Source organism: Coregonus lavaretus, assembly GCF_964263955.1.
Source record: "Coregonus lavaretus genome assembly, chromosome: 15".
Classification (NCBI taxonomy): Eukaryota; Metazoa; Chordata; class Actinopteri; order Salmoniformes; family Salmonidae; genus Coregonus; species Coregonus lavaretus.
In genome coordinates, this window is record NC_140002.1 from 25,927,352 (window position 1) to 25,943,907 (window position 16,556).

Here is a 16,556-nt window from a genome sequence, read left to right on the forward strand (position 1 = left end):
TGCCACCAGGGGTCTATGTGTATGTACTGATATGTAGGCTGTTTGACATTTTAAATGTATGTAGTTCTGTCCTTGAGCTGTTGTCTGTTAATGTTCTGTATTATGTCATGTTTCATGTGGACCCCAGTAAGAGTAGCTGCTGCTTTCGTAACAGCTAATGGGGATCCTAATCAAATACAACAACAAAACTCCATGACAGTGAATATCCCTAATCACACACGCGGCGTGGCCTTAGTATGTACCATAAAACTTGATCGGCTGACTAGCAGAACATTGCATACCCTGTTGCTCTGTAGTTAACGTGTTTGACGTGTTTTCTCTGCTGCAGCAAAACCGTGTGGTGGGTGCCATGCAGCTGTACTCTGTGGACAGGAAGGTGTCACAGCCCATCGAGGGCCACGCCGCAGGCTTCGCCCAGTTCAAGATGGAGGGCAACACAGAGGAGTCCACACTGTTTTGCTTTGCTGTGAGAGGACAGGCTGGGGGAAAGGTAGGACAGGGGAGGAGAAGAGGGAGAAGGGACTGGCAGGTTAAAGGCTATTGTGGTTGGTGGGTGTAGATATTATATTTTTCCATTTTCACTTGACAATACTCAGTATTTATAACCAGATTACAACTAAGTGGTTGAAATCTGGTTGTATTTACGTCTTTGCAACCAGTTTTGCCCGCTGGCTAAGCACATTATAGATGACTGTAAATTACATTGTTCTCAATGATACCCTCTCTATTGTAGTTGCACATCATTGAGGTGGGCACCCCACCCACAGGGAACCAGCCTTTTCCAAAGAAAGCAGTGGATGTGTTCTTCCCTCCAGAGGCTCAGAATGACTTCCCTGTGGCCATGCAGGTAGATAATAGCTATGGACTGTACTGTATTTATCACTGTTATACCCATTTCACACTACTGAGCCATGCCAAGCTGTGCTGCAGTGGCCTGGTTACGGATTCAACATAATTGCATGCTGGAAAGGAGAATGTGAAAAAATATCAGATCCGGCACAGTACGGTTCGGGTCGGCACAATAGTGTGAAAAGGGCATTAGTGTTAGCCAATGGCGGCATGGTAGGTACCTTGGACTGTACTTTTCACTGTTCGCCACTGTTAGCCCAGGACACCCTGACCTTGTTGCTCTGACTGCACATAGTGGGGAGCGGCGTGCACATCACTGATGACCTGAAATGGTCAATTCACACAGACTGGGTAGTGAAGAAGGCGCAACAAGCGCCTCTTCAACCTCAGGAGGCTGAAAAAATGTAGCTTGGCCTCCAAGACCCTTGGCCCCTCACAAACTTCTACAGATGCACCATTGAGACTATCTTGTCGGGCTGAATCACCGCCTCGTACGGCAATTGCACCGTTCGCAACCGCAAGGCTCTCCAGAGGGTAGTGCGGTCAGCCCAACGCATCACCGGGGCACACTTCCGGCCCTCCAGGATATCTACAGCACCCAGTGTCACAGGAAGGCCAAGAAGATCATCAAGGACCTCAGCCACTGCCTGTTCACTCCACTACCATCTAGAAGGCGTAGACCGTACAGGTGCATCAAAGCTGGGACATAGACACTGAGTGTACAAAACATCTTTCCATGACAGACTGACCAGGTGAATCCAGGTGAAAGCTAGGATCCCTTATTGATGTCACTTGTTAAATCCACTTCAATCAGTGTCGATGAAGGGGAGGAGACAGGTTAGCGAAACATTTTTAAGCCTTGAGACCCTCTGTATGTCTGCCATCCAGAGGGTGAATGGGCAAGACAAATTATTTAAGTGCCTTTGAACGGGGTATGGTAGTAGGTGCCAGGCGCACCGGTTTGTGTCAAGAACTGCAACGCTACTGGGTTTTTCACGCTCAACAGTTTCCTGTGTGTATCGAGAATGGTTTACCACCCAATTGACATCCAGCCAACTTGACACAACTGTGGGAAGCATTGGAGTCAACATGGGCCAGCATCCCTGTGGAATGCTTTCAACACCTTGTAGAGTCACCTTGTGTATTGTTTTGTATTGCTAGGTATTGCTTGACTGTTGGAGCTAGAAACACTTCACCTGCGATAACATCTACAAATATGTGTACGCAACCAATACGTTTAGATTTTGTTTTGAGGTGGCTGTAGATTAGCACAGGAATGTATTAGTACAGGAAGAGTGGAGCTATATATATCCTTCCTCTTTCATTTGTCAATGAATGAAAGAAACCTATACTGCCCTTGAAGGATTTTCTTTCAACCTTAGATAATACGTTGCTTTTAAATTTGTATACATTTGGTTTCTCTAAACTAATGTTTCCGCCTTTTCCTCTCAGATAAGCTCCAAGCAGGATGTTGTGTTCCTCATCACCAAATATGGCTACATCCACCTGTACGACCTGGAGACTGGCACCTGCATCTACATGAACAGGATCAGCGGAGAGACCATCTTTGTTACGGCCCCACACGAAGCCACCGCCGGCATCATTGGGGTCAACAGGAAAGGACAGGTACAGATACCACCTTGCCCACCCTCCTCTTTACCAACCAACCTCCTTTATCCACACCTCCTCTACCCCCATTGGTCTGGGGGGAAAAAGCAGTTTGAATACAAATATGGCCTGATTGATTGACTTCAAGATGTTTAATGAGTTTCAAGTTTTACAATGTAAAGAGAACATTCACCTCATCCTCCACTAATGATTTGATTATTTTACAACCCCTCTACTGTGTCATGTAATATAGAGCCTAATACATTGTAATCCATTCAGCTAGATGAGGCTAGTTATAACCCTAGTGTTCCAACTATTGATGTGCTCTACTGTAACCCAGCCCAGTACTATACCACCACTGGTTCAACACTGCTCTGCATTCCATACATTATACAGCCTATAATATAGTCTCTCTGGGGATGCCAGGGGAGGCTGGGGCTATAACACACATACACCACCGTGAGCTGATTACTCAAGCGGTACCATGTATAAACCCCCCACCACCACATCTAAGACCCAATAAGACAATCATTACCACGTACCACCCTCTTTCATATTTAATCATGTTTTCAGGGGTAAGCAACACAGGGAGGTGAATAGATGATAGGTGGACGACTGGCGTTGAGCAAACAGGATAAAATAACAATTCCCCGGCCTGTCGTTGCTGTTGTCAGAGGGCTCAATCTAAGCCAGGAGCCATCCGTTGGTTATAAATAATCAAAGGTGTCACTGGTGAACCAGCGAGAGAGCCACTCCCCCTCCAACACACACACCCTCCACTGTGAAGGCATTACAGCAGGATAACGGGATCTGTCTAGCTGATATATGTTCCAGGCAGGCCACAGACCCCATGTGTTATTGGGTGGAGGAGGGAAAGCTGATCTGACACACACACACACACACACACACAAACTGGAGCATAGAGCACCCAGAGCTAGACATTGGCTGGGGTTTCTATAGAGCAGTGAGGTTTGTATAGATGATGGCATAGAGACACTGGCAGGCTGGGGCTTCTATACAGTACAAGGGTTGGGCTGCAGCCTCCACTTGACGAGGGCTCAGGTGAATGAATGGCATTGGAAATATTTAGGCCTAATCCTCTCTTCCTGTCAGTGGAAGGTTTGAAATGAATTTGCTTCCCTTTGGCTGCCGAAAGATGTAGCCAAGCTAACTGGAGTTGGAATGCAACAGCATAGTAGTCTTGTGTAGTTTGATTGCTCATTAGTTGGAATTAATTGGAATATCTTAAGAGCATAATGCCTTGGTAATAAGGATGCCTGCTGGCTAAGCAGCTCCCTACAGTGCTTTTTTCTCCATCATTGAGTACCACACAGGGAGCTGTGGGGCTCTCCTCTCCTCTTCTGTGTGTGTGGCGTGCGCCGTCTGTCCGTGTCCAAGATGCTGCGTCTGCACTCTGCAGCCTGTCACTGGCTGACCTTGAGATGGAGGAATCCCTGTAAAAAGCTGCACGTGATGTTGAGTGGGAGGCACCAATCCTCTTACTACTGGCTGGGAGGAGAGGCTCTCTGTCAGCCAATCACAGCCCCTCGAGTCACCCCGCATCACAGGACTCTGTGACGTCAGCTCTGCAGTCAGTTACAACTGTGTGTGTGATTCAGGGCCAGTATAACACCGATACTACGGCTCATCTCATTGGCATCGCAGTGTCTGATAGGTCTATTTTGTAGATGTTATTATGTGGTTGTCCTAATTATATAAAAAGTGTTTTTTATATTTTTGAAAATTTGGTGACTTTCACTCTGTCAGAACCAGTTGTGGATGGTAGTGGATGTCTCTCTCTCTCTGCCTCTAGGTCACTCTCTCTGCAGCCTCCCCCCTCCCCTACACACACACACACACACACACACACACACACACACACACACTCTGTGGTAGAGAGGGCGCATCTACACTAAGAGCTCTATTTCTTACCCCTCTTTTCTTTCCCTCCATCCCTCCCACCCTTTATTGACCCTCCCATATTATTAGGGGATGTGGTCTCTGACCCTTCCTCTCTGAGTGAAGGGGAGAATGAGGTTCAGTCATGCCTGTTAACAGCTGTGGCAGTGGCCTGCTGGGCTTATCGTGGGGCCCCTCTCCTCTCCCCTAGTCCCCCCTATAGAACCTCTCTCCCTCCCGCCCCACCAGAGGCACACCATACACTGACACACTAATGTATTTACCATCATTACCATACCAGCCCTAACCCACGGCCTGGCTCAATGCCCCCAGAACAAGTTATAGCGTTTAGCCTAATATGCCCTGATTGCCCTCAACGTATTTCAATTCTGTTTTATCTCCATGCTCATAGAAGTAAAATGGTGTGTGCTTGAATGTGCATGCCGAATATACATTTACATTTTAGTTATTTAGCAGACGCTCTTATCCAGAGCGACTTACAGTTAGTGAATGCATACATTTTCATACTTGTATATATGCGATGCAGCGGAGTCTATGGTGCACTATGCAGTGACGCTGATGGCTTTTGACAGGCCCAGAATCGGCTGCCTGTTAGACTACTACAGACTGAGGCTGTTTCAGAGTGGTCCATTCAGGGCTCTTGTTATACGTTTGCCCCCCACCTCCCTCCCTCTGATCTCACTGTCCTTATCCCCTCTGGTTGGTTGCTTGTCATCTGGAGGATTCTTTAAACAATGTGGCCAGCTGGTGCCTAACTGGGTTGGTGCAGGAGAAGTACAAAGAGTGAACAAACGAACGGTTAGCTAGCATCCGTCTCTCCGGCAGAAAGCAGACACCCCTCTTTCTCCCTCCCTCACTTCCACACATGGCTGTGTCCTTTGTTTACTTGTGACGTTGTAGCTTGGATTGCCTCTGGCCTGCCATTCACTGTCCTGTCTGTCAGTTACCTGATCTGGAGCATACGCTTTCATCTCAACATGTCTGTCAATGGAACCAGTGTGTAAGAACAGAGGCCAATGTAGCTAGATAGTAGATACAGCCCCCTTTGAACAAGTTAGAGCAATAAACACCCACTGTGTCCCTCTCTCTCTCCCCCCGTGTCCCTCTCTCTCTCCCCCCGTGTCCCTCTCTCTCCCCCCGTGTCCCTCTCTCTCTCCCCCCGTGTCCCTCTCTCTCTCCCCCCGTCTCTCTCTCTCTCTCTCCCCCCGTGTCTCTCTCTCGCTCTCTCTCTCCCCGTCTCTCTCTCTCTCTCGCTCCCCCCGTCTCTCTCTCTCGCTCTCTCTCTCCCCGTCTCTCGCTCTCTCTCTCCCCGTCTCTCGCTCTCTCTCTCCCCCGTCTCTCTCTCTCGCTCTCTCTCTCCCCCGTCTCTCTCTCTCGCTCTCTCTCTCCCCCCGTCTCTCTCGCTCTCTCTCCCCCCGTCTCTCTCTCTCGCTCTCTCTCCCCCGTCTCTCGCTCTCTCTCCCCCCGTCTCTCGCTCCCGTCTCTCTCTCTCTCGCTCTCTCTCCCCCCGTCTCTCTCGCCCTCTCTCCCCCCGTCTCTCTCGCTCTCTCCCCCATCTCTCTCTCTCGCTCTCTCTCCCCCCGTCTCTCTCTCTCCCCCCGTCTCTCTCGCTCTCTCTCCCCCCGTCTCTCTCGCTCTCTCCCCCCGTCTCTCTCTCTCTCTCTCTCTCCCCCCGTCTCTCTCTCTCGCTCTCTCTCCCCCCGTCTCTCTCTCTCGCTCTCTCTCCCCCCGTCTCTCTCTCTCGCTCTCTCTCCCCCCGTCTCTCTCTCTCTCCCCCGTCTCTCTCTCTCGCATTCTCTCCCCCGTCTCTCTCGCACTCTCTCCCCCCGTCTCTCTCGCACTCTCTCCCCCCGTCTCTCTCGCTCTCTCCCCCCCGTCTCTCTCGCTCTCTCCCCCCCGTCTCTCTCGCTCTCTCTCCCCCCGTCTCTCTCGCTCTCTCTCCCCCCCGTCTCTCTCGCTCTCTCTCCCCCCCGTCTCTCTCGCTCTCTCTCGCTCTCTCTCCCCCCCGTCTCTCTCGCTCTCTCTCCCCCCCGTCTCTCTCGCTCTCTCTCCCCCCCGTCTCTCTCGCTCTCTCTCTCCCCCCGTGTCCCTCTCTCTCTCCCCCCGTGTCCCTCTCTCCCCCCGTGTCCCTCTCTCTCTCCCCCCGTGTCCCTCTCTCTCTCCCCCTGTCTCTCTCTCTCTCTCCCCCCGTGTCTCTCTCTCGCTCTCTCTCTCCCCGTCTCTCTCTCTCTCTCGCTCCCCCCGTCTCTCTCTCTCGCTCTCTCTCTCCCCGTCTCTGTCTCTCGCTCTCTCTCTCCCCCGTCTCTCTCTCTCGCTCTCTCTCTCCCCCGTCTCTCTCTCTCGCTCTCTCTCTACCCCCGTCTCTCTCGCTCTCTCTCCCCCCGTCTCTCTCTCTCGCTCTCTCTCCCCCGTCTCTCGCTCTCTCTCCCCCCGTCTCTCGCTCCCGTCTCTCTCTCTCGCTCTCTCTCCCCCCGTCTCTCTCGCCCTCTCTCCCCCCGTCTCTCTCGCTCTCTCCCCCATCTCTCTCTCTCGCTCTCTCCCCCCCGTCGCTCTCTCTCCCCCCGTCTCTCTCGCTCTCTCTCCCCCCGTCTCTCTCGCTCTCTCTCCCCCGTCTCTCTCTCTCGCTCTCTCTCCCCCGTCTCTCTCTCTCGCTCTCTCTCCCCCCGTCTCTCTCTCTCGCTCTCTCTCCCCCCGTCTCTCTCTCTCGCTCTCTCTCCCCCCGTCTCTCTCTCTCTCTCCCCCCGTCTCTCTCTCTCGCATTCTCTCCCCCGTCTCTCTCGCACTCTCTCCCCCCGTCTCTCTCGCACTCTCTCCCCCCGTCTCTCTCGCTCTCCCCCCCCCGTCTCTCTCGCTCTCTCCCCCCCGTCTCTCTCGCTCTCTCTCCCCCCGTCTCTCTCGCTTTCTCCCCCCCCCCCGTCTCTCTCGCTTTCTCTCCCCCCCCCCGTCTCTCTCGCTCTCTCTCCCCCCCGTCTCTCTCGCTCTCTCTCCCCCCCGTCTCTCTCGCTCTCTCTCCCCCCCGTCTCTCTCGCTCTCTCTCCCCCCCGTCTCTCTCGCTCTCTCTCCCCCCCGTCTCTCTCGCTCTCTCTCCCCCCCGTCTCTCGCTCTCTCCTCTCCCCCGTCTCTCTCTCTCTCGCTCTCTCTCTCCCTGTGTCTCCAGGTCCTGTCAGTGTGTGTGGAGGAGGAGAACATCATCCCCTACATCACCAATGTGCTGCAGAACCCAGACCTGGCCCTGCGCATGGCCGTCCGTAACAACCTGGCCGGGGCCGAGGAGCTGTTCGCACGCAAGTTCAACAACCTGTTCGCTGGGGGAAACTACTCTGAGGCTGCCAAGGTGGCCGCCAATGCACCAAAGGTAACTAACACATCAACGGTACAAGGTCTAACTTTCCTCCAGGGGGGAGCTGATCACATCACTGTGATGTAATGGAAGAAAGTAACTGTCCAGTTTTTCCAGATTACTATGAAATATGACCCTGAATGAATTACAATGAGTGAAGTATGTTTGAATGGTGTGGGCGTATCCAGTAAACAGCTGATTGACCACCTCAGCCAATGAGCCGACGTGAAGTCACATTATACGAGGAAATGACAAGCATTTTTGAAACGGTCTGTTTGAGAAACAAGTTTGAGGTGGGTTTTTGAAGTGTTTTATTAAAGTAATATATATATGCGCGTGCGCGCTTTGGCCACATGAGTATATTTTAAAAGTGAGATTTTCACTGGACAGTTACTTTAAAGTGTGATATCTACCTCTTTCCAACCAAAGTGCATTTCCTTCTGTTTGTTATTTTCTTGTAATGTCAATACACTACAAAAGTGAATAATGGGTCACGTGATCACTATAGTGTAGATATGCAAATCAGACTGTTCTGATGATGTTACTATGTACAATATGTTGCTAGCAAAACCCTCTCTAAAACGTATATCAGCAGGATCTCTGTGTGTATATAAACTGCAGTGGAGCCCTCCACCCCTCTCCACTCTCTCCTCCAGGGTATCCTGCGTACTCCAGACACCATCCGTAAGTTCCAGAGCGTGCCGGCCCAGCCGGGCCAGACCTCTCCCCTGCTGCAGTACTTTGGTATTCTGCTGGACCAGGGCCAGCTCAACAAGTTTGAGTCTCTGGAGCTCTGCAGGCCCGTCCTACAGCAGGGACGCAAGCAGCTGCTGGAGAAGTGGCTGAAAGAGGACAAGGTGTGTGGGTGTCTGTCTCAGATAGAGAGGGGGAGAGCTGGGTATCTGACCCTCCATAGGAAGAGGGCTTTCCTAAGCTGTGTGTGTCTGTCCATGTTCATATCTCCCCAGTCACCTGGGTTGTTAGTCCTTTCTAAGATGTGAGGCAATCTGTTTGTTATGCTGAGCATTTAAATTGTTTTTTGCCCCTCCTTCAAACCATGCTTGGCAATATTGGCGTCTCCTTTGTCACTCTCAATGTTTCCCCCTATAGCTTTCTGCTTCACACTAATTGTGAATATTAAAATGTGTTAACCCAACACCTGATAGTGATTACGCACATTCCAAACATAATGTTTCAGTAGGGTCTTTTACCTGTAGGGTAGTTGTGGTGAAACTAACTTTGTCTCTTATTAGCTGGAGTGTTCTGAGGAGCTGGGGGACCTGGTGAAGTCAGTGGACCCAACCCTGGCTCTCTCTGTCTACCTGAGGGCCAACGTACCCAACAAGGTCATCCAGTGCTTCGCTGAGACCGGACAGTTCCCCAAGATAGTCCTGTACGCCAAGAAAGTACGTTGTCACTCTGAGATGAAGCTCTGTTGATGTTCTTGTTTCCTTTCTTTGGTTTGGTTTCCTCATGACACAGTTGAAGAAGTGGGTGAGCTGTATCTTAGTATCCCAAGGGGGGCTTTAGAATGGGGCTGTGTCTATTGGGGCCAAATGGGGTTTGCAAGGAGGGTTTTAGCATTTGTTAGCTAGATGTGTGAATGGAAAGTATGTTGTCATATGACAATGAAAGGGTGTTTTTTGAGGGGATAGATTAAAAAGTTAGTTTTTTTAAAAGTTTTAAATTTTTTAGAAAGCAATTAAAGTTAAAAATAAATAAAATATGTAATATTACAAATATGCACGTTGAGGAGCAGAATGGTGCATTGGTACTTGTATGTGGTTGTAACTGTTGCTCTTCCTGTGTCTGTAGGTGGGCTACACTCCAGACTGGATATTCCTGCTGAGGAATGTGATGAGGATCAGTCCAGAACAGGGCCTGCAGTTCTCCCAGATGCTGGTCCAGGATGAGGAGCCTCTGGCTGACATCACACAGGTTGGTGGGAGGGATGGAGGGAGAGAGCTGGAGGGAGAGAGCTGGAGGGAGAGAGCTGGAGGGAGAGAGTGAGAGTGGGAGGGAGAGAGTGAGAGTGGGAGGGATGGAGGGAGAGTGGGAGGGATGGAGGGAGAGAGTGGGAGGGATGGAGGGAGAGTGGGAGGGGAGGATGAGTGGAAAGGAGGGAGAGGGGAGGGAGAGAGTGGCAGGATGGGAGAGGTGGAGGACGAACAGAGAAGGGAGAGATGAGAAGGGGGAGGAAGGCTTAGGATAGAGGGAGATCGAGAGATGGGATGAGGCCCCTAGACTAGAGCATTCTATCTCTCATCTACAGTTGAAGTCGGAAGTTTACATACACTTAGGTTGGAGTCATTAAAACTCGTTTTTCAACCACTCCACAAATGTCTTGTTAACAAACTATAGTTTTGGCAAGTCGGTTAGGACATCTACTTTCCCAACAATTGTTTACAGACAGATTATTTAATTTATAATTCACTGTATCACAATTCCAGTGGGTTAGAAGTTTACATACACTAAGTTGACTGTGCCTTTAAACAGCTTGGAAAAGTCCAGAAAATGATGTCATGGCTTTAGAAGCTTCTGATAGGCTAATTGACATAATTTGAGTCAATTGGAGGTGTACCTGTGGATGTATTTCAAGGACTACCTTCAAACTCAGTGCCTCTTTGCTTGACATCATGGGAAAGTCTAAAGAAATCTGCCAAGACCTCAGAAAAGAAATTGTAGACCTCCACAAGTCTGGTTCATCCTTGGGAGCAATTTCCAAACGCCTGAAGGTACCACGTTCATCTGTACAAACAATAGTACGCAAGTATAAACACCATGGGACCACGCAGCTGTCATACCACTCAGGAAGGAGACGCGTTCTGTCTCCTAGAGATGAACATACTTTAGTGCGAAAAGTGCAAATCAATCCCAGAACAACAGCAAAGGACCTTGTGAAGATGCTGGAGGAAACAGGTACAAAAGTATCTATATCCACAGTAAAACAAGTCCTATATCGACATAAACTGAAAGGCCGCTCAGCAAGGAAGAAGCCACTGCTCCAAAAGCACCATAAAAAAGCCAGACTACTGTTTGCAACTGCACATGGGGACAAAGATCTTACTTTTTGGAGAAATGTCCTCTGGTCTGATGAAACAAAAATAGAACTGTTTGGCCATAATGACCATCGTTATGTTTGGAGGAAAAAGGGGCATGCTTGCAAGCCGAAGAACACCATCCCAACCGTGAAGCACAGGGGTGGCAGCATCATGCTGTGGGGGTGCTTTGCTGCAGGAGGGACTGGTGCACTTCACAAAATAGATGGCATCATGAGGAAGGAAAATTATGTGGATATATTGAAGCAACATCTCAAGACATCAGTCAGGAAGTTAAAGCTTGGTCGCAAATGGGTCTTCCAAATGGACAATGACCCCAAGCAAACTTCCAAAGTTGTAGCAAAATGGCTTAAGGACAACAAAGTCAAGGTATTGGAGTGGCCATCACAAAGCCCTGACCTCAATCCTATAGAACATTTGTGGGCAGAACTGACAAAGCGTGTGCGAGCAAGGAGGCCTACAAACCTGACTCAATTACACCAGCTCTGTCAGGAGGAATGGGCCAAAATTCACCCAACTTATTGTGGGAAGCTTGTGGAAGGCTACCCGAAACGTTTGACCCAAGTTAAACAATTTGAAGGCAATGCTACCAAAAACTAGTTGAGTGTATGTAAACTACTGACCAACTGGGAATGTGATGAAATAAATAAAAGCTGAAATAAATCATTCTCTCTACTATTATTCTAACATTTCACATTCTTAAAATAAAGTGGTGATCCTAATTGACCTAAGACAGGGAATTTGTACTAGGATTAAATGTCAGGAATTGTGAAAAACTGAGTTTAAATGTATTTGGCTAAGGTGTATGTAAACTTCCGACTTCAACTGTACGTAATTTACACTCCACTACTATATTCCTCCTGTGTGGGCTTGACAGGACTGTCTGCCCTGAACTGTCATTGCTCTGATCAGACCTGGGTCAAATACATGTCATATATTGATTTAGTTTGCCTGGTACAATTGAACTAATCGAATAGCCTCAATATTGAAAGCTCAACCAAGTGCGTTTTAAATACCAGGAGTGTGCGTTAATGCAGAATTCTGTGTTTTTCATACACACAAAAAAAGATTAAACGCATAAGGAATATCTTGCTGCATTTTGGAAAAGAAGATCTAAAATGCTTCTTAATGTAATTTCTGCTTGGCATCAGACAAATTTTGTGCTTCAGTTGGACTTCTCCACTCAGATGAGAATTGACTAACGGGCATTCTATCAGCAGACAACCCTCTGACTGTGTAGCTACTTTTCTCAGGTACTTTTCTCAGTGTTTCTCCTGTAAAATGCAAGATTAACTTCAAGCAAAACATTGGGAAATGCAGTTGGCTAAATTTTTTCGATGATAAGCATTAGAAATATGATAGCCATGCACCATTTACTAGTGTGGCTGCTAGCCAAATAGCGTTGCACTTCTGTTGTCATCTGATGAAAATAAAGCTATTTTCTGCCGAATGTGTTGCCCTAATGTATTTTCTGTGAAGGAAAACTATAGTTGCACGCCCCTGATCACTCTATTGAAGAAGGAAAAAAAACGGACTTACAATATAAAACGCAGGTGAAATGGTTTAGAACGCAGATATTTTGCGTTTTGAAAATGCTGATTTCTGAACTCTAATGCGACCCCTGAATACTAACTGTGTGTATTGGCTGTCTTATGTTGACAGTTGTTCCTTTCTTTCTCTCTGGCCCCTGTCTGTTCAGATCGTGGATGTGTTTATGGAGTATAACCTGATCCAGCAGTGTACCTCCTTCCTATTGGACGCCCTGAAAAACAACAGGCCTTCTGAGGGGCCGCTGCAGACACGCCTCCTGGAGATGAACCTCATGCACGCCCCACAGGTACACACACACACACACACACACACACACACACACACACACACACACACACACACACACACACACACAGAGAGCTTACATTTTGAGAATATGCCAATTTAATATTTGGTTGCTCTCAAAGCAAACGTGACTATAAGTGACATTAACACTAACACTGTTCTATGCTTATCCTTCTCTGAAGGTTGCTGATGCCATCCTGGGCAACCAGATGTTCACCAACTACGACCGTGCCCACATAGCCCAGCTGTGTGAGAAGGCTGGCCTGCTGCAGAGGGCACTGGAGCACTACACCGACCTGTACGACATCAAACGGGCCGTGGTGCACACACACCTGCTCAACCCAGAGGTAGGAACCCTTTAAACACTAGAGGAACCCTCCTCAAATCCCCCTATGACAGTAGTACTCAGGCCACTCCCCTCTCATATGTGCCAGCTAGTGTGTGAAAAAACAACCACATCAGCTAAGCTAACATATGGAAATGTTTTAATATGGTCATACCAAAAATCTATTAACTATTTTGATTTTGAATTTTAGGACCCCTGTACGTATAGAAAAATACATTTATTTGATGAAAGATTGAATTTGGCCTTACCTGCTATTAGCCCATAGAAACGCATTGAATACCAGATTCATACATGGTAAAACAGATAAGAAAGCACTGGAAATTATTATTTTTGCTACCCATATTTAACCCCCCTTTTCTTTTGTTGCACTAAAGTATTTCCATATATACTGTACTTCCATAAAATGTTTTAACTGGTACTGGGCTATGTTCAGATGAGTCCTGTGACGCTTGGGGTCGTAGAGCAAAACTGATCAAAAGAGGGGTCATATTAGTTTGTAGCCCAAACCGAACCCTAGCTAGATGAACATGACTGTCAAGTATTTCCTCATGATACTATCTATCTCTCTCTCTCTCTCTCTTCCCCAAAGGGGCTTTGTTTTGCCAGTAATCAAACATTAACAGTAAACATTATATACACAAACGTTTTAAAAGAATAACATGTTATATTATAAGCATTTAAAATGTTATGTTTTATAATTAGCTATGTACAAGGTTGTAACAATGTGCAAATAGTAGAAGGTGTGAATGGCAAAGGGAAAATAAATAAATAGTATTTCTCTCCCCTTAGTGGCTGGTGAACTTCTTTGGCTCCCTCTCAGTTGAGGACTCTCTGGAGTGCCTGAGGGCCATGTTGTCTGCCAACATCCGTCAGAACCTGCAGATCTGTGTCCAGGTGGCCTCCAAGTACCACGAGCAGCTCTCCACCAACTCTCTAACCGAGCTCTTCGAGTCCTTCAAGAGCTTTGAGGGTGAGACACACAGCCACACAATTTTACACTTATGCTTCATAGATCACTCTCTCTTCTAGCCCCATGCCCTGCAATCAGCTAAGTAGGCCAGAGGCAGCAGGATGGTGGATAGGCTCTGTAGAATGGCCTGGAGTGGAGGGGTGGCCACTAGGACAGGCTGCTGGACCTCTTTAGGCCCAGGGTAGACTAGATAGGAGGTGGCCAATCATAATGGAGCTACAGCTCAATAAACTAAGTGAGAGAGAGACACTGTTTTCAATTGTCCAAATGACTCTTGCAAAACAAACATAGTGAGAAGTGTCTGTGATATTGGCAATTTGCAATGTCAGTAAGGGGACAGAGAAGCACAAGCGATTTCTTGTTTTATCAGCTAATTCTCCTAGACTGTTTAGTTATTCTAGCCTGAAATGTGTTGTACATTTAATTAAACCAGGGGTGATGAGATTGCAACAGTAGTTGTCTGCTCCGGTCTCTTGGGGTGCAGTAGCCAGCCAACTTATCATAACAACTGTTCTATTTTCCCGCCAATGGTGCACCATTGAACTTGACTGGAAGTCCTGACATGTTAGACTGGCATGGTGTCTGGTACTGTATTTCCTCATGACTAACATTGTCTCCATGGTGATGCTTTGTCCCAGGTCTGTTCTACTTCCTGGGTTCCATTGTTAACTTCAGCCAGGACCCAGAGGTTCACTTCAAGTACATCCAGGCAGCCTGCAAGACGGGACAGATCAAAGAGGTGGAGAGGATCTGCAGAGAGAGCAACTGCTACGATCCAGAACGAGTCAAGAACTTCCTCAAGGTAAAAGCTGGAGGGAGACGGGGAGAAGGTATCTAGAGGGAGATGAAATGCAATGGACTAAACATACTCTTCTTTTTGTTTAGCTTTTCTCTCCTTTCTTTAGTTTAACTTTATTATATTCTCTTTCATTCTCACACTCGTCTGTTCTTGTGTGTTCAATCGGTCCATCTCATGTCTGCCCTTATCATTCTCTGTTGGTGAAATGAAATTATGACATGGTTTTAATTTTGAAATGATATTGAAATTAAATTACAAAATTGGACCTTCCATCTGAACTTCTGTCTATCCTATGAATACATATATCGGCCTGCTAAATGCCTGCTAAATGAGAACCTGTTCTCAACTAGCTTACCTGGTTAAATAAAGGTGAAATAAAAAAAATAAAAAAATTCGTGAAAAACTTTTATTTTGCCGTCATTGGTAAGAAGTTGTTCCTCAATCGTGAACTCAATGTTCCTGATGGCAGTTATCTCTTGTGCTTTTCCCTGTTGTCTGTGGAATGGCAGGACATGTACCAGGTAAATCTATCCCCAAGTACAGGACTCCCTCCCTCTTTAGTTTCACCGCCACCCCTGACTTACTTCTAGAGATACAGGATTAAACCTGGGATTTGTATGATGAGTACAATGACACAACCCGTTGCTGTACCCAAAAACCATACATCCATGATGGGGTGCACCAAACTCTAGTCTGTCTATGTTCAAACAAGTCCAAAACCTGTAGTTTGACAGTTAGCTGAGCTACTAGCAACAGGGTGTTGTGAGTGTTCTTCTGTTTTGGATTCGTAACTGTGCATATAGCTAGCTGGTATCTGGTATTGTAGTTCTGTTATCCGAATGTAAGGTCTATCCAGCACAAATGGACTCAAGTAAACATGGCTATTGTGGTGTATTTAAATTAGTTTTCCTATGTGGATGGATTCAGAAACGAAATGCACGTCATCCAGATGACCTGGTATGCCCACATACTATATCAGTCTTCCAGGCTGTACAAGAGGAGTCAATGGTCCTCATCATACTCTGAATCCCAAATAGCACCTTATGCCCTACATAGTGCATGGGCCCTGGTCAACAGTAGTGCACTATGTAGGGAATAGGGTGCCATTTGGGACGCAGAATATAGTTACAAAAACATGCTATAGCTCGATGTCTTTATGTCCATTATTTTTGGTGGCAGACCCTTTGAGTGCTCTACAGGGCTGTGAGGTACTCAATCCCAGTGTATTAATCCTGTAGGAGTGTTGATGGCAGTCACCCGGTGATCACACACACATAACATGCACAGGAAACACACGCACTGTGTGGAGGGTCTGCTGTTGTGTGCTCCAGTGATGGTGTGTAGTGGGAGTGTGTGACAGTACCTCTATAGTACCTGCAGAGGGAGACCTACGTCAGTGTGTGAGTGAGCCAGCTGCACTTGGCTTGGATCCTTTTCTTCTCCTTTCTCTCTCTCTCCCTCACTTTCTCTTTCTTTCTCTGTCCACTCAGTCCATACTAGTAAACAAAATGTTTTCAATACCTAACCATCTTCTAACCTCGTAAAACGTGACTCCTCCCATTTGTCGTCGTAGTTGAGAAACATTTTTTTGTTTTTGTTTTCCTTTATATTGTGACATTTTCGAATCACTTGAGCAAGATCGTTAAACTGGAAAATGAAATCCCAATTTCATATTCAGTGATTCTAATATTTATTTTGTCATTGTAGATTAGTGGTTGTATGAGCCCAACAACATTACGGTCAAACCTCTAGCTCTCATTTGATCCTTTTTTAACTACTTGCTCAATTTTGAGCTACTTTCTTAAAAACATCTAACATACAAACAACAA

General features: G+C 47.4%; 1 protein-coding gene across 3 annotated transcripts in view; it reads left to right on the forward strand.

Annotated features, from left to right (window-relative positions):
* The window catches only part of LOC311142867 (clathrin heavy chain 1), a 45,571-nt gene that overhangs the window by 17,062 nt on the left and 11,953 nt on the right, over positions 1 to 16,556 (forward strand). For all 3 annotated transcript variants that reach the window (XM_084178567.1, XM_084178565.1, XM_084178566.1), the window contains exons 4-14: positions 329 to 490; positions 734 to 847; positions 2,302 to 2,475; positions 7,535 to 7,732; positions 8,374 to 8,574; positions 8,971 to 9,123; positions 9,533 to 9,655; positions 12,476 to 12,613; positions 12,795 to 12,959; positions 13,748 to 13,928; positions 14,567 to 14,730. In XM_084178567.1, the coding sequence (XP_084034693.1) occupies positions 329 to 490; positions 734 to 847; positions 2,302 to 2,475; positions 7,535 to 7,732; positions 8,374 to 8,574; positions 8,971 to 9,123; positions 9,533 to 9,655; positions 12,476 to 12,613; positions 12,795 to 12,959; positions 13,748 to 13,928; positions 14,567 to 14,730 (1,773 nt within the window). The remainder of the gene's footprint in view (positions 1 to 328; positions 491 to 733; positions 848 to 2,301; positions 2,476 to 7,534; positions 7,733 to 8,373; positions 8,575 to 8,970; positions 9,124 to 9,532; positions 9,656 to 12,475; positions 12,614 to 12,794; positions 12,960 to 13,747; positions 13,929 to 14,566; positions 14,731 to 16,556) is intronic.